General features: G+C 35.7%; 3 protein-coding genes across 11 annotated transcripts; all 3 read left to right on the top strand.

Annotated features, from left to right (window-relative positions):
- The first annotated feature begins 2,761 nt into the window (after window positions 1-2,761).
- On the top strand, window positions 2,762-3,718 carry LOC140824328 (uncharacterized). Its single transcript, XM_073185928.1, has one exon. The coding sequence runs from the start codon at window positions 2,762-2,764 to the stop codon at window positions 3,716-3,718; it is 957 nt and encodes a 318-aa protein (XP_073042029.1).
- A 3,594-nt stretch (window positions 3,719-7,312) lies between these two features.
- On the top strand, window positions 7,313-12,533 carry LOC140823228 (uncharacterized). 9 transcript variants are annotated; one of them, XM_073184456.1, is made up of 5 exons: window positions 7,313-7,722; window positions 8,665-11,046; window positions 11,126-11,181; window positions 11,267-11,338; window positions 11,600-12,533. In XM_073184456.1, the coding sequence occupies exon 2, from the start codon at window positions 8,808-8,810 to the stop codon at window positions 10,953-10,955; it is 2,148 nt and encodes a 715-aa protein (XP_073040557.1). In that variant the 5' UTR covers window positions 7,313-7,722; window positions 8,665-8,807; the 3' UTR covers window positions 10,956-11,046; window positions 11,126-11,181; window positions 11,267-11,338; window positions 11,600-12,533. The 9 variants fall into 9 exon arrangements, with proteins under 9 accessions (XP_073040557.1, XP_073040555.1, XP_073040556.1 ...); XM_073184454.1 differs by having other exon boundaries at window positions 11,267-11,933; window positions 11,964-12,533; XM_073184457.1 differs by having other exon boundaries at window positions 7,583-7,722; window positions 8,618-8,964; window positions 9,171-11,046; window positions 11,267-12,533.
- Window positions 12,534-13,871: 1,338 nt separating this feature from the next.
- LOC140823230 (Holliday junction resolvase MOC1, chloroplastic-like) lies at window positions 13,872-16,835 on the top strand. Its single transcript, XM_073184458.1, has 6 exons — window positions 13,872-14,365; window positions 14,678-14,783; window positions 15,116-15,168; window positions 15,892-16,023; window positions 16,219-16,291; window positions 16,360-16,835. Exons 1-6 carry the CDS (start codon window positions 13,901-13,903, stop codon window positions 16,461-16,463), a joined length of 933 nt encoding a protein of 310 aa, XP_073040559.1. The 5' UTR covers window positions 13,872-13,900; the 3' UTR covers window positions 16,464-16,835.
- Window positions 16,836-17,400: the final 565 nt, after the last annotated feature.

Genomic DNA, 17,400 nt, shown 5'->3' with positions numbered 1-17,400 from the left:
TTTACAAAATATAGATCTAGAATATTCTCAACAAATATCGATCTTAAATATTCTCGAATAAATAATTTATATATTTATGTTGTTCTCTTAAAAAGTGCATATTATAATAGATATTATATTTACTATATAGAGTGGGCATCATGTGAGACCGTCTCACGTATACTAATCTGTGAGACGGGTCAACCCTACCCATATTCACAATAAAAAGTAATACTCTTAGCATAAAAATTTATATTTTTTCATGGATAACCCAAATAAGAGACCCGTCTCACAAATTCGACCCTTGAGACCGTCTCACACAAGTTTTTGCCTACTATATATGTTCCTGAAGTATCGTACTTCATAAGATTCATATCGATATGAGATATATCAATATTCATTAAGAATACTAATTTAAGATCAAAGATCTATTAATATTTATGAAAAATATTGATTTTAGATGTATCAACAATACAGTGCACAAAAGCCTTGCTGGACTGGGCAGGAGACCGATTCCGTCGCCTTCCTCGCCAAATCAAACATAAAAGGGAATTACTTAACAGCTTGAAATCTCATGACAGGTGGCAAGAGTCTGCGTTGGATATTCAGAGGCTAGAAAGAGAAGTTGAGCTCCTTACATCCATGGAGGAAATCTATTGGAAACAGCGGAGTAGAGCGAATTGGCTCGCCAATGGGGATAGGAACTCTAAATACTTCCACAATTGTGCTTCACGTAGAAGGACTAAGAACTTGATTTCTGGGCTGGTTTCGACTCATGGCGACTGGTGTACTTATAAGGGCAGTATGGCGGAGATTGTCTTAGATTACTTTTCCACCTTATTCACGTCGACTACTCCTTCAGCCCAGGACACGAGCCAAGTTCTCGATCACATTGAGCCGAGAGTCTCTGAAGAAATGAATTCGCTCCTATCTGCACTTTTCTCGTCTGAGGAAGTCAAGAAAGCCTTGTTTGATATGCACCCAGACAAAGCTCCTGGCCCAGATGGTATGTCGGCGTTCTTCTTCCAGAAATACTGGCGGGTTACTGGCAGGGACGTGTCCCGTGCGGTTTTGGAAGCTCTTAACGGAGGAAGGCCATCTGCTGACTGGACAGAGACCATTGTCACTCTTATCCCAAAAATTAAAAATCCGATGACTATGAAAGATTTCCGTCCGATTAGCCTCTGCAATGTGTGCTATAAGATTATTGCCCGAGCCCTGACTAATAGACTTCGGCCAATTATGAAGAATACAGTTGACGAGTTCCAAAGTGCCTTTGTTCCAGGAAGGTTGATCACCGATAATATTATTCTAGGTTTTGAGGCACTTCATTGGATCCGTTGTAGGAAAAAGGGGAAGAAAGGTTATGCGGCGTTGAAACTGGATATGAGTAAGGCATACGATCGCATTGAGTGGTGCTTCTTGGAACAGATCATGATGAAACTAGGCTTTGCTCGAGCTTGGGTGGAAAGGGTCATGTGGTGTGTTCGTTCGGTTAAATATTCCTTTGCCCTCAATGGCGAGATCATTGGCAGCTTGAGTCCGGGGCGTGGGCTGCGTCAGGGTGACCCGCTCTCTCCATTCTTGTTTGTGCTCTGTGCCCAAGGCCTGTCGTCTATCCTGAAATCATGGGAATCTCGAAAATTAATAACAGGGGTGCGTATTGCTGCTTCTTGTCCTCCTATATCTCACCTATTTTTTGCAGACGACAGCCTAATATTCTTTAAGGCAACGGTGGAGGAGAGTGAGGAAATTCGCAAGTGCCTCCTGCTTTATGAAAAAGCTTCTGGCCAGCTCACCAACTTTGAGAAGTCCTCATTATCCTTCAGCCCCAACACTGATGAAGTAATCACTCAAAGGATAAAACAAAGGTTGTCCATTTCTATTACTCAAGGGCATGAGATTTATTTGGGCCTCCCGACGTTTTCCCTACGAAGTAAGAAGATTCAGTTCCGGTACCTCATTGAGCTAGTGGTTACCAGACTGCAAGGATGGGGTCATAAGATTTTCTCAGCCGGTGGGAAAGAAACTTTAATCAAGTCAGTGCTCCAGTCGAACCCCACATATGCTATGTCATGCTTTCATATCCCCGAGGCCATTTGTAATGCATTAGAGAGGGAATGTGCTAATTTCTGGTGGGGCCTGAAGGATGGGAAGAGGAATATGCATTGGAAAACCTGGCAAGCTTTATGCGCTTCTAAGAGTATGGGTGGCTTGGGTTTCAGGCAGCTGGAATCCTTTAATAAAGCTCTGCTAGCAAAACAACTGTGGAGAATAATCAGTACACCAGAATCTGTAGTGGCGCGTGTTCTTAAGGCAAGATATTTTAAACACCAAGACATCATGAGTGCGTCTCTTGGATCAAACCTGTCGTATATCTGGCGATCGCTTTTATGGAGCAGGCACCTACTAAAGGAAGGGCTCCGCTGGAGGGTCTGTACCGGTGAGAAAATTTCAACATTCTAGGATCATTGGATCCCGGGTATCCAGTCCTTGAGTCGGCCGCCAGGATACCGTTTTGACCTTGAAACTGTTAACACTTTGATTCTGAATGGCTCATGGAATGAAGCCCTGTTGAAAAAGATTCTCCCTTCCTATATTATCCAGGATGTCTTGGCGCTTCCAATTGCCAACGGGATGGCTGGGGATTCGAGATACTGGTTCCACGATGTAAAAGGGAAATATTCGGTGAAGGATGTATAAACTTGCCACTAGTTTCTATAAACCCCCCACTAATTGCTCGGTTCTCCAATCTAAGAAGTGGTGGAAATTCCTCTTGGCAATGTCGATTCCGCCTAAAGTCCGTATTTTCTGGTGGCGAGCTCTCTCTAATATAATCCCCGCACAAGCAAATCTGATGACGCATCATGTTCCTGTCTCGGCTTCCTGTCAACTCTGCCATCATCATATGGACTCCACTTGCCATGCTCTGTTTTGGTGTCCGATAGTAAAACGATGTTGGAAGAATACGGTGTTCATGGTGACGCTGAAGCAAATGCACTTCTCTGAACTTATCGAAATATTCTTGAGGATGAAAGATGTGCTTATTAAACCAGATTTCGAGACCTTTGTGATGCGAACATGGGCTATCTGGCAAGCTCGAACTCGTCTTCTACACAATGAGGGCCTCAAATCTGATCGGGTGGATGTGGAATGGAGTGAATCCTTGCTACGCGATTACCAATCGGCTCAGGAATCCTTGAATGTTGCTCCTCAGCGTAGTCTGGAACCTTCCTTGGCTCGTTGGCAGAGACCGATGGAGGACCAAAGGCGAATGGAAGTGGATGCTGCGGTGAATGAGGCTACTGATAATTACTCGATCGGCGGGATAGTGCGAGATCATGCGGGCCATATCTTGTTAGCATTTGGCAGAAAAATCCCCAAGCCAGTATCGGTGGTCCATGGGGAATTGGTGGCCATTCAAGAAGGCCTACGGGTGATCCAAGAACAAAATTTAACTATTCATGATATCACAACGGATTCTCTCCTGGCGGTGCAAGCAGTCACCAACCCAGAAGAGGACTTCAGTTACACAGGTGCAATCGCTATGGATATTAACAGATCCTTGCTCGGACAGCAGAAAATCTCCCTGCGTCATGTTCGTCGCTCGGCGAATGTTGTTGCACACACACTTGCGTCGTTTGCTATTTCTTCCCAATCCCCCTTTGTTTGGGACCATGGGAGCTTTCCTATTTGGTTGGTTGATCTTGTAATAAACGATCTTTCTATGTCGCAATAAAGTTACAAGTTTCACCGTCAAAAAAAAAAAAAAAACAATACTGTTAAAAATTGATATAAAATACAAGACATGTCAATATTTTTTAAGAATATTGTTCAAAATCTAAAATTTGTCGATAGTTTTGAAAAATGTCGATATAAAATATATAATGTATCAATATTCATGAGAAATATTGATACAAAATATAAGATTCAATAATATCATCAAAAATCTTGATCTAAGATAGAAGATTTGTCAATATTGCTAAAGAATATTGACCCACGACACAAGATTTTACAATATTCTTAAAGAATATTAAATAATATACAAGATCTGTAAATATTCCCAAAGAATATTTATATTAATATTTCTGAAAAATTAATATTGATGTTGATATTTCTAATATTTACCAATATTCTATCATATATTTGCTGTTAATTATTTTGAAGAAACATAATATATTATTTATTAATAAAATAGATAAAATTAATTTAATTTGTTTTCGGTTGAAAGATTAATCGAGATCTCACAAAAATGTGGATTTATTATGCAAATTCGCAAACAAATTTGTGAGACGGTCTCACGGGTAGTATTTTGTGAAACAGATCTCTTATTTGGGTTATCCATGAAAAAACATTACTTTTTATGCTAAGAATATTATTTTTTATTTTGAATATCAGTAGGGTTGACCCGTCTCATATATAAAGATTCGTGAGATCGTCTCACAAAAGACCTACTCATGCAAATTTGTGTTAACTTGTAAAATGTTTTCTCCAAATCCTGCCAAAAACCCATACAATTTTCAATATAGATTTTGTGAACTTTGTTGAAAGAATTTGGTCTTGATCATAAAATTTGTACAATTCTTCTTATTTTTTGTTACATTAAAATTTCAAATTCCGTGTTGTTTTCACTTTTTTTTTTTGTCCAAATGCGATATCGGGGTAGAGATTTCTAACCCGAATCTGTTGTTTATAGAGAATATCACTCCTTATACATCTTATATTTCAAATAAAAGATATTGAAAGAAAGGTATGTCTGATTTTTCAAAAACATTAGTAAATAGTGAGCGACAAATATTGAAAGTCACCTAATTGACGCGATTCATTCTCTAAAGTAAATAAACAAATATTTGTAAATGTAGTATGATAAAAAAAATATTAGATATCTTAATCAAATATTATACAGATATACATTGATATCTTAAATCACTATATTGTACATGAAGTGCGTTGAAGAATTCTATCAAGCACGATACATGATTTGCAGAGGAAGTTGATTACCACCCAAATTATATTTTCATTGTAACTTAACATAAGACAAAAACTCATGTGAGACGGTCTCACGGGTCGTATTTTGTGAGACAGATTTCTTATTTGAGTCATCCATAAAAAAATATTATTTTTTATGCTTAAAGTATTATTTTTTATTGTGAATATCGATAGGGTTGACCCGTCTCACATATAAAGATTCGTGACCGTCTCACAAGAGATCTAAAGATTCAGAAGACCACTGATCGCCAATGAAAAATGATGTGTTTGATAGTATTTGGATATTTGAATCCAATGAAAATATTCTTTCAATATAATACATTATTACAAATAAATTACTTTACAAGAGCTCTAGTACTAAAAAAAAGTTAATATGCATTTTCCTTGAGAGAAAAAAACAAATTTATTGTTATGAATGAATGTTGTTTACAAATATAATATCGAGACAACTGGTCCAACGTATATCAAAATAAAATTGGGTGGTACATAAAATCATTTTCTAAAAAATGGTATTGTATCAAGGCAAAAACTTGTGTGAGACGGTCTCACGGATTGAATTTGTGAGACAGATCTCTTATTTGGGTCATCCATGAAAAAGTATAATTTTTTATGCTAAGAGTATTACTTTTTATTGTGAATATGAGTATGGTTGACCCGTCTCACAGATTAGTATCCGTGAGACGGTCTCACACGAGACCCACTCTTGTATCAATGACGGTATCACGATAAGTTATTCAAATTGGGACCGAATCTCTATTTTTCTGGAATGAAAAGGTAATTATAATCGTAGGTATACGACTTAATGCTTATGAAAATATTTAATAACAATAATAATTTCCAGAATATACAGTAACTAAAAATGGTGATTAATAATCAAATGCCTCAAATCAACTATTAAATCATTGATTTTGAAAATAATATGTCATATTTTGAGCATGTGATATGTTTCCTCCATAAAATATTATAGACATTATGTCAATTAGTTAATGTTGATATTTGAGCCAAAGTTTTTGTAAAAAAATATTGATTATGCCAAAAAAAAAACGCTATATTGACTCTCAAGAAGAGATTGAAAATATATTGGAATTTATGCTGAGGCAAAAACTTGTGTGAGACGGTCTCACGGTTATTATTTGTGAGACGGATCTCTTATTTGGGTCACCCATGAAAAAGTATCACTTTTTATGCTAATAGTATTACTTTTTAGTGTGAATATGGGTAGGGTTGACCCGTCTCACATATTATGATCCGTGAGACGGTCTCACATGAGACTCACTCTTATGCTGAAATATCTTGAATTAAAAAAATGTTATTTTTATGATGCAATATCAATTGTTAATTTAATAAAGTAATGTTTTATAACATTGAAAGGGATGAACATAAAAGTTAAATGTAAATGAATGAGAATGTATTGTCGTTTTCCATAATTCTTATGGAATATAAAATGAACCCTTCAAATTTAGTTTACAAATACATTTTTGATATAAAGTAAACCTGAAATTCAAAATTTAATTTTCAAATACATTCTTTGACATAATGTGTTAATTATTAAGATATATTATTAGTTATTATAAATGTTCTAGTTGAAAATTTTATGTTTCTCGTTTGAAGCACTATAAATATAATTGGTTTTTAAATTTAAAAACAAATAAGCCCTTCAAATGAAAGTATGGAATAACTCATATGTCAAAATTATTGAGGTTGACTGTCCTGAAGAAATCGTGATATACATAAGTAAAACCTAGAAGAGATTTAGGTGTCTGAATCTCTAGAAGGAATGTATGTTAATTGTTCATTCACTAGAATTAAAATACTTCTATATAGATGTGTTACATCCATTGATGTTTGTTTCATAATGTTCAAATGATATTAGAAGCATCAATTCAAGATAATGTGACCGATCTTTTCAAAAGAATATTATAGCTATTAAATTTTGAGAAAGTAGCACAAAAGATCGGGCAACGACTTAAAAGATTTCAAGCGATACTTGCGAATGATGGAGTAGTTCAGACTACACTCTTTACGACTTGTTTATGAATTTTTCCAAGCGATTTTTCATAACAATGTTTTAATGAGACGGTTAGCAAGAAGTAAGAGATGTTGTACTCTTTTTCTTTGTTAGGTTTTTGTCTCATTGGATTTTTCCGAGTAAAATTTTAATGAGGCGTATTCATTGTCAAGAAAATTATTTTTGCCATTATTTTTTAAACGATAGTATTTTTTTCCCGATAATTAAATTAGTATAGGAGACTAATTTAAAATTTGGGCCTATGCTGGACCCAGGCCCAGCCCAGTAATCGTGACTATATATATTTGCCAGTTCAAGTTATATTTCTGCTTAATTTGTATGGAACCAACCTGTTCAAGTTCCAATCCCATTATTCCCTCCAAACCCCAATGTTTGATGACATTACGAATCGCCGCTAAATTATCAGCGCCGCTCCTCCTCCGTCTCGCTCCCCCCGCATTTCGGCTTTTTGCCACCGCCAGTGACCTGGAATTAGTGACAATCCGCAGTTCGGAACACCAGACCTAATGGTGAATGGCGATGGTAGAACCGTTAGAGGGGATAATAAGGTAAATTTAGACGCTTAGCAGTTGATGTTGAAGTGGCCGGAGTTCATTTCACGCCCATTGCCAGATAATCATAAAAATCAAATCCAATATTCGGAATTGGGAGGCCCGGGTTTGGTTGATGGGGTCGACCCGGATCTATCTGGAGCGTTGGCCTTAAAACCGGATAACTCTTCTCAGGTATCGGTTTTAGCTGTTAGTCTCTGCTTATTACGTGACAAGGTGCAAGAAGTTTATGGCGTGGTGTTTACTTTGAGAGTGATTGGATTCTCTTTTCAGCTCGGTCAGTTTTGACTTCATTGGGTTATTATGATCCATTCATAAATAATGATAGTCGACCGAAAGCAGAGTGGGCTATGGTGTTTGGTTTTGCTAGCACGTGTGATTATAACTTGAATAATTTTCGTGCATGTTATCTCATTGTTATTATGTTCTTGAATTCCTTTTGTTCATCAAGTTCTCGAATTTGTTTTTTTAGTAAACATTGTCTAACTCTTTTGCATTTTTTAAAGATGGGTGCTCTGTTTATCTACATTGAATTTGATTTACATAAACTACAATGTTCTAGGTCTTAGATTCTCTTTCCTCGCTTGAAAGTATTGATAGGAAAAACAGTGCGAAAGCTCTTGGATGCTAAGTCAATAATTCAATTACTTCAAACTAGTAATGCTCCAATTTTATGTCATTTTCAATGAATTCTGCTCGATTCTTGATTTGACTTCTTATATCATCATTTGATGCATAAATTATGCCAATAATGGCTATGAGGTCACAGCATTTAAGTATCCCTTGCTCGATATAATTTTTATTACACGAGATTATATATACATATGTATTTAATTATCTACGAAGCAAAGCAATAATTACTTTGTCTTAGTAGTTTGGTATTCTTTTTCATTGGTTTTGCATGCTCCTAGGATGTTAAACCTCATAAAGATATTACCATCGAAGGAGGCAAACGTATAAAGAAAAAAGCATAATAATGAATAGACATAGAGTGATCAAATTGTTTTGTTCTTTATTATGATATCTTGATATTAATTTGATTGTAATGTCAACTTGTTTTAACCCATAGGGTAGCTCAGACTATAATATACTTCGTTGGGTGCTTCTCATGATTAGGAACCACTGCTTATATATGCAATCAATTCCTTTTCCTGAAGACGACAAGAAGGTTGGAAAGTCTTCATCAGCTAAAAAGAGGCGTTCATTTTACAAGCTGGGAACTCGATCTGTCATTTTAGAGAGTTCGGTGTTATTCGATAATGGGGAGCAGACATATATTCTTCTGTTATCACAAGCAATTCTCCAAAATAGGGCGCTCAATTTGTGTCCAAAACAAGAATGGCTATTCATCCGATTCACAAACTCTTACTTCAGCTTCTTTCACAGTGGAAAATATTTTGTGGGCTCTTAAGAAAGGTGGGTCAATAAATAACCATTTGTTTTTTCAGTTAAACCCGTCTATATATGCTCAAATTCTGTACATATGTTGCAACAATTTACAAATGGGACAGAAATTTATTGATTTAGTTGCTATAAATCACCCAAATTTCAAGCATTCTTCCAGTTCCATCAGTGCTGCAGTTAACACATTAGTTAAAAGTAAAAGAATGTCTGATGCGCAGGCTTTGGTTCTCCGAATGGTTAGGAGAAGCGGGGCTTCAAGAACCGAGATTGTAGATTCTTTAGTTGAGGCTGGTAAACATTGTGGGTCGAATTTATATGTTTTTGATTTGTTAATTAAGACTTATGTACAAGCTAGGAAGTTAAGGGAGGCTGTAGAGGCATTCCGTTTGTTGAGATATCGAAATATTTGTGTATCTATAAATGCTTGTAATAGTCTTCTTGGAGGACTTGGCAGGATCGGGTGGGTTGATTTGGCTGTAGAAGTGTATGAGGAGATTGTGAAAAAAAGACGGGATCTGAATGTCTATACCCTTAACATCATGGTAAATGTGTTATGTAAAGATGGGAAAATGGAAAAGGTGAACAAATTTTTGATGGAAATGGAAGAAAGAGGGATCCTTGCAGATATTGTCACCCATAATACTTTGATTAATGCATATTTTCGAGAAGGGTGCACGGAAAAAGGCCTCGAGTTGATGAGGTCGATGGAGGGTAAGGGTTTGAAACCATGTTTGTTGACTTATAATTTGATTATCAGTGGCTTATGTAAAAATGGGCAGTATGAGAGAGCCAAGAAAGTTTTAAATGAGATGGTACAGTTTGGGCTGTATCCCGATACTACCACATATAATGGACTGCTAGTTGAATGTTGTAAAAAAGATGACACAGAGGAAGCTGAGGGTATTATTGAAGAAATGTTGCATTTGGGTGTTGTCCCTGATTTGATTAGTTATAGTTCGATTGTTGGTTTGTTTTCAAGAACTGGGAATCTTGAGAAGATGATAGCTTATTATCACGCTATGCAATCCAAAGGCTTGATACCTGATACTGTTGTTTATACAATTCTTATTGGTGGATTCTGCAGAAATGGCGCTATCATAGAAGCTATGAAGGCACGCAATGAAATGGTGAAACAGGGTTGCCACATGGATGTGGTGACTTACAACACTATCTTGAATGGCTTATGCAAAGAAAAGATGCTTGGCGAGGCAGATAAACTTTTAAATGAAATGATTGAAAGGGGTGTTTATCCTGATTTTTGCACGTATACGACTCTTATAAATGGCTATTGTAAGACCCGGCAAATGGATAAAGCTATTACCTTGTTTGGAGACATGCTTCAGAGAAATCTGAAGCCGGATGTGGTCACATACAATACCTTGATCGATGGATTTTGTAGGATAGGTGAAATGAAAAGAGCCATGGAGTTGAAGGATGATATGATTTGTAAAACTATAAATCCCAATGATATCACATATGGTACACTCATAAATGGATTCTGTAACAATGGTTTTCTGTCTGATGCATTCGGATTGTGGAATGAGATGGTTGACAATGATATTCAGCCAAACCTTGTGATTTGCAATTCTCTTATCAAAGGCTATAGCAGATATGGTGATCTAACAAAGGCATATGATTTCTTGAAGAAAATGGAATTGAAAGGAGTTTTTCCCAATTGCATCACATATAACACTCTCATTCTTGGTTTCATGAAAGATGAGAATGTCAATACAGCTTTTGACTTGGTGAATCGAATGGAAACCGAAGGTCTAGTTCCTGATGTAACAACATACAATGCTATTCTCCACGGGTTTTGCAGGCTAGGTAGAGTGCAAGAAGCTGAAAAAATATACAGAAAGATGATAGAGAGTGGCATTGACCCTGATAGATCATCATATACATCGTTAATAAACGGTTATGTTTCTCAGGATAATTTGAAGGAGGCTTTTAAATTCCATGATGAAATGCTGCGAAGAGGTTTTGTGCCTGACGATAAGTTTTAGTTTCCCTCTTTAATCTATCATTGTCTTGCTGTTGTTATTTGATCCCAGTTGCTGAAATATATCCGCAACATGTCCACCAATCAGTACCAAGGTGATGACCTATAGCGTTCACACTTCACTGATAAAATAACTATCTATTTAAATTGTTAACGTGATTTCCTGCTATTCAGGATTTACTGAAAATAGTAAAAGTGAATGGAAGGCCGAAACTCTGCATCCCGTTAGGGTACTTTATCCTTGATCATCTTTCCTGATGTTACCTTAGATTTTCTCGACACCAATAATTTTGTTGTAATGTGTTTTTCTTGTAGTGAATTCAGCCAAGAGGGTTGATCTCCTCATTGCTGCATCGCTTGAGGAACAGTTGAAGTAGAAGCAAATAGGTAAGAAGTGGAAATAGGGGAGTTCGGTCAGTCGATTCTTAGGAAATGTCAGAATGGAAGTGAGGTGATTTGATTATAGAAAAACATAAATCCTCATGTTTTTTTAGTGGAAAATATATGATTTCATTATCCGACAAAAATTCTCAAAGTCGTGACTTACAAGAGAGCTAAAAAATAAAGGGAAAAAATTCTTCAACTCTTGGGAACCATTAAGAAGATAGTAACCACGAGATGTCAATGAGTGTGCAACCTGATTTGCAGTTCTTTGACAAAAACCGAGTTCCAAATTCAAAGCCTGGGCACAGTGGGTGTTGATAAAAGATATGATAGATCCTTTTGCTGCAAACGGGAATGGTTTGGATATAGATAAGACCATGTTTAGTGCATCCGTTTCAAAAATGACATCAGGCCAACGATTTTGCAGTGCCATCAAAATACCCTCCCAAACTGCAGGTAACTCCGCAATGAAAGGTGAAAACACACCCAAAAAGCTCGTAGACCAAGCAACACAATTCCCAGATTGTTGTGAGCCACAATGCCAACGCCAAAATGCCTTGAGCCCTGAAAGACCACTGCATCAACATTTATTTTGATGGTTCCAAGACATTTATTTGATGGTTCCAAGAGGACTTATGCTCCAGAAAACTGATCGAGAAGGTGAAGGAGACAGGATCGGGGAGCAAAGATTGGCACGAAGTGTATTGATTCCATAAGCTACCTGCTCGAGCAACAACCAAACTTGGGGAAGACAGTCTCCCCTCAAACACAAACTGTTGTGTTCCAACCAAAGATTCCAAGAAACCATTGCAAAAGTACCAAAATCATCCTCCATCCCTGACAAGAAAACCTAGTTCCACAACTCCATAAAAGATTGCCTCTTAAACCGAGAGAGTATTGGCCTTATTGAAGTTTCAGACCAAACATGTTTTGCCCAAAAGCAATGCCACAGTAGATGAAATCTTTGTTCTGCGAATGATTTGACACTGGGAACAGATAGTGTTGATCATTACTCTTCTTGAGGCTAAATGAAATCTTGTTGGGATAATATTCTGAATGGCCTTACACATGAAGATCTTCATTTTGCTTTGGATATTTGAACGTCGTAACTTACGAAACAAGTTTGAATTATCTCTAGTGGTCCCTCGGCTTCATTCCTCCCATGAATTCATAGCTACATGGTATCTTGATTTGACAAGTAAGTGCCACATTTGGTATAATGCCAGATGAAAACATCACTGCTAACACTCACAGGGATTCTTCGGAGTTGTCAATTTGCCAAAAGAGACTTGCGATTCTGTAAGATTGTTGATTTTATTTAGAAGATTTTTTCGTTTTTATTTTTTAGTTTTTTACAAAGGTTCTACTTGCAATTTGCTTGAGAAATTTTCGGAAGAGAACACATGTGGAAAGCCTTATTTTCCGTCTTTTGTCATCCTCATTTATATATATATACTAGTTTCTTTTTCACGCGTTGAGTGTACGTCATATATTTAATTATTAAAATATTTTTTACAATAAAATTCTAGTAAGTTGTAAAATATTAATGATAGTTAAAATATTTTTTAAAAGATAAATAGGAAGGAAATTATGAGAAATTGTAGGAAGTTAAATTAAATAATAAATATAATAAGACATATATATATATATTTATTTTAATTTATTACAACTTTCTCCTCTAAAGTTTGTTATGTTAATAAAAAAAAAACTAAACTATATTTAAATATTATATATTTTATTCGAGGACCGTGAAAAGTAAGATAAATAGAAATATAAGGTATAGTTTGGTACACATGATAGGATAAACATGTGATAAATAATATAAGGATAAGTTAAGAATAAATGAGATGTAGGATATTATATTTAATGTTTGGTATGATTTTAATAAGAGTGATTAAATTTATATATTAGATTGTAATGACAAAATTAACCTTATCATAATAAATTTTATAATTTCAAAGTTGTTGCTTGAGTTCATATTTTTTATTTATTAATGCGCCAATAGTGCTTGCATGATTTATTTATTTTTACCTAATTTTATATATTCTATAATATGATAATTGAGCCATTGATTTTGTGAGTCAAGTCAAATATCAATTTTTAAGGTTAATCGAGTGATATTAATAATTTTATTGAGATTTATAAAAATTATTAATATAATTATCTCGAAATCATTTATATAATTATTATATTATATAATATATAAAAATAAATAAAAATATATATTTTGATTTTAATTTCTATTTACTAGCATAGATTTATAAAAATCATTTGTAAAGTGAGGGTAATTAAGTCATTTGTAGTGTATTTTATCATTAAATTAAAATTATCACACCTAATAGAAGAGACATTTTATTCCTCTAAAAAATTATTTATCAAGGGCTTACTATATTATCATGAATTTTTTAAAAAGGTATCAAACATGAGATATCCCATATACCAACCTATGCCTAATGGTATAAAATATATTTTCTAGGGTATTTGTAAGTATTCAAACACCGACGAGAATTTGAATTTGGACCCATTAAGAGTCAGGCCCAGCCCAATAAAAGATTGGGCTCAGAAATGGTGTATTTGCTCTCCGATTCAAGTGATATTCATCCGTTTTCCAGCGGAATTTTTATGGAAACTCTTCCAATCCAATTCTTCCCTCCAAAACCCCAATGTTTGATGACCTCATCAATCGCCGCCAAATTATCAACGCCGCTCCTCCTCCGCCTCACTCCCACTGCATTCCGGCCTTTTGCCACTACCAGTGACCTGGAAACAGTCACAATTCCGGAACCCGCAGTCCGGTACCCCAGACCTAAAGGCGGTAGAGCCGTTAGAAGTAAGCTAAACTTAGACGCTCAGCAATTGAAATTGAAGTGGCTGGAGTCCATTTCGTTCCCGTTGCCAGATAATTCTCAAATCCAAGATTCAGAATTGAGAGATTTGGATTGCTGCAATGCTGGCTCGGGTCTGGTTGTTGGGGTCGACCCGGATCTCTCTGGTGCCTTGGCAGTCTTAAAACATGATAATTCTCCTCAGGTGTTGGTTTTAGCTGTTGGTCTCTATTTATTATGTGACAAGGTGCAAGAAGTTTATGGCCGTGGTGTTTACTTTGAGACTTGAGAGTGTCTCTAGTCTTTATATTGGATTCATTTTTTAGCTCGGTTGTCCTACATTGCTTGGTTCTGCAAGCACGTGGGTTCGTAACTTGAATTATTTTCATGCATGTTATATCACTGTTATTGAGTTCTTGAATTTGTTTTGTTTATCAAGTTCTCGATTTTCTTTTAGCAGACACTTTCTAGGTCTACTGCATTTATTTAAGATGGGTGCTCTGTTTGTATGTTCTAGGTATTTGATTCTCCTCACTTGAAAGTACTGATAGGAAAAAGAGTGCGAAAGCGCTTGGATGCAAAGTCAATCATTCAATTACTTCAAACCATTGATGCTCCAATTGGTATGTCATTTTTCATGAATGCGACCAGATACTCGATTTTAACTTCTTATATAATCATTTGAATTTTGATGCATAAAGGATGCCTTTATTGCCTATGAGGCCACAATATATATATATATGCTCATGGGATGTTCGAATTTATAAAGATGTTCCCATCGAAGAATACAAAGGTATAAAGAAAAAGCAGAATAATTGATAGAGTGATCAAATGGTTTCGTTCATAATCACATTGTGTGATTTAAATTTGATAATTATGTCAATGCGATATAATTCATAGTATATCTCGAGCTAAAATATATTTTCAAACTCTGTTGGGTGTTTCTCATGATCAGGAACCACTGCATATATAGAGCAATCAATTCCTTTTCCCCAAGATGGCAAGCAGGTTAGAAATTCTTTATCAGCTGAAAATGGGCATTCTTTCTAAAAAGTTTATCTCCATGGCCATTGTTTTTTCTGTCATGTGATTTTCTCTTACGGTTTGTGTACCTCTGTTGATATTTCATCAGCAAGTTAAAATAAACTCAAAATCTGTCTTTAGAAGTTTCACGGTGGTAAACTAGCGAGATAATTGTCTTTTCAACTTAGCCACATCCGTTTTCGGAAGATGGTTGAGTCTTCCCGAAAACTGTGTAGCAAATTATGTATAACTTTTCTTGGCAGGTTTTTCATTGGAACATACCCATTAACTGCTCAATGAATCATTTCATAACGTCTCGACTGGGTGAATCAAGTTCAGTTGTGAAAAACAGTTCGATGATAAATATACGACTGTGTGCTAATGGAGATTTCACAATTTTTCAACACCACCAAAAACACGCTGTGAGAAACTCGAAATATCAATAAGCATACCAAGAATAACATGAGTTTTAAGAGGCATGCATAGGTGCTCCATGAACAATCAGATACCTATTAGTAGAAACCTATCAACAGACATCAATCATGCACATGAGAAATAGTATAACCGGCTTTAATGGTTTAATGTACCCCCTGTACTTATCACCTACTGAGTTTCAGTTGTAAATTCAGCAGGGTACATTTTTTCTGCTAACTAATTGTGTATTGTCCTTGATTTTGGTCTCTTAAACATACATTTTGTTGCATTAAGGGTTGGTGGAGCGGGGGATTTGGCTATGGATTGTGGATAGGGATTCTGGTGGCATCAGGATTTTCTGTTGTTCCAGTTCCATCATTTGTGTGGAAGAATGAATTTAAACTATCTGGAGATCGTTCAAGCAAGGTTTCATCCAATATTTTAACTTCTTGTTATATATGTATCATGATGCTATTTTGATTTCTAAGTTCCTCCTTGTATCTGATGGTGTATGAATCTCTGTATAAACTTTAAAAGAGAGGAGAAAAAGAACACATGAGAATCTGTCATATTTTGTCAGCACTTGCATATCAAAATTTATATTGACATCTTGAATGGCAGGATGATAGCCGAGATCTTGCGTCCACTCTATTTCCGTCTATTAGTTCCTTGTTGAAAAGGAAGAAAGATCATGGTTAGCAACCTCTCTCAATATTTCCAAAAAACAAGTTTTTAGCGTTTCTTGATTTTCAAATCATGTAGGTCGTGCTGAGGCTTTGCTCATTGCGGCCTATGGCAAAGGACTGAAGGCGAACTTCCATTCCTCTCGCATGTTGGAAGATTCTGATACCTTACAAACAACATAATCCCAGTTTATATTCTTAGCTGCTCTAGCTGACCATCAATAGTTAAAAAGTACATTTGTTGAGATAGAACATTTATGGCCGACTCAGACTAACCTGTAATGTATGGTGCAAATATTTCAAACCGTCTTAATTTGTACCACAGAAAAATGAGTCGTCCTCTCACGATTTTGCTTAAAGGCGTACGCCGAAGAATCTACTAAGTACGCCTTGTATTTTATGAGCATTGTGTGATCCATGGTTCAAATCCCTGGTCTTATGAAGATATGACTGTAAGTTGTAGTTGCTAGGAGTACTTCGACCTTCGCATGTCTTCATGTAAGATTTGGGCGATTTTCTTGTTTCTGTGTTCTATGCAGTGGTTTTATTTTCTTCTCTGCCATTTTTTCAACTTGGATTTTCTTGAATCCAGACAAAGAGAGAGCATTATCTCCCATCTATTTTGTTAATCAAATTTCTATATGTTACTATATTATCCTCAATATTGAAAAATCTTCGCGGTTTTCAGTCTTAAATTTCATCCAACAGCTTTTTTAATTTTAAAAGAAATATTGTTGTACTTGAATTTACATTTGTTAAAATCTTGATGGCGATTAGTTTGTTGACTATTATGCACGTTCCATACAAAAATGGGTGGACCCTTTTGAATATCTTGGATTGGTTAAAGACGCATTATTTAATTGGTGACATGCAGCTCCATACGCCACTGACTAGCTTGTAACTTTAAAAAAGTAGTAAAATTTTATAGAAATATAAATAATTATATGAAATTGGTCATTATTTGGAAGATGGAGTGCTGGCATTGTTTTGGATCATACCGGGTCAAAATTAACAAGTAAAGAAGACAGTTTCTAATATATTTAGATATTAAATTAAATAATATTAAAAAAAACATACTGTTCGTGGTTGGTTCGTTTTTGTACTGTTAATATATAATGAA

Source organism: Primulina eburnea, chromosome 2, assembly GCF_022965805.1.
Source record: "Primulina eburnea isolate SZY01 chromosome 2, ASM2296580v1, whole genome shotgun sequence".
NCBI classification, from domain to species: domain Eukaryota; kingdom Viridiplantae; phylum Streptophyta; class Magnoliopsida; order Lamiales; family Gesneriaceae; genus Primulina; species Primulina eburnea.
The sequence above is the reverse complement of the archived record's forward strand: the minus strand, read 5'-3'. Positions and strand labels throughout refer to the sequence as shown.

Excerpts from the sequence above, each read along its gene's own strand:
- LOC140823230 (XM_073184458.1), top strand. The coding sequence starts at position 13,901 with ATGGTGTATTTGCTCTCCGATTCAAGTGATATTCATCCGTTTTCCAGC. Across the intron at positions 15,169-15,891 it reads TTCCCCAAGATGGCAAGCAG|GGTTGGTGGAGCGGGGGATT; the intron begins GTTAGAAATTCT and ends TGTTGCATTAAG. Across the intron at positions 16,024-16,218 it reads CTGGAGATCGTTCAAGCAAG|GATGATAGCCGAGATCTTGC; the intron begins GTTTCATCCAAT and ends CTTGAATGGCAG.
- LOC140823228 (XM_073184455.1), top strand. The coding sequence starts at position 8,808 with ATGGGGAGCAGACATATATTCTTCTGTTATCACAAGCAATTCTCCAAA.
- LOC140824328 (XM_073185928.1), top strand. The coding sequence starts at position 2,762 with ATGTCGATTCCGCCTAAAGTCCGTATTTTCTGGTGGCGAGCTCTCTCT.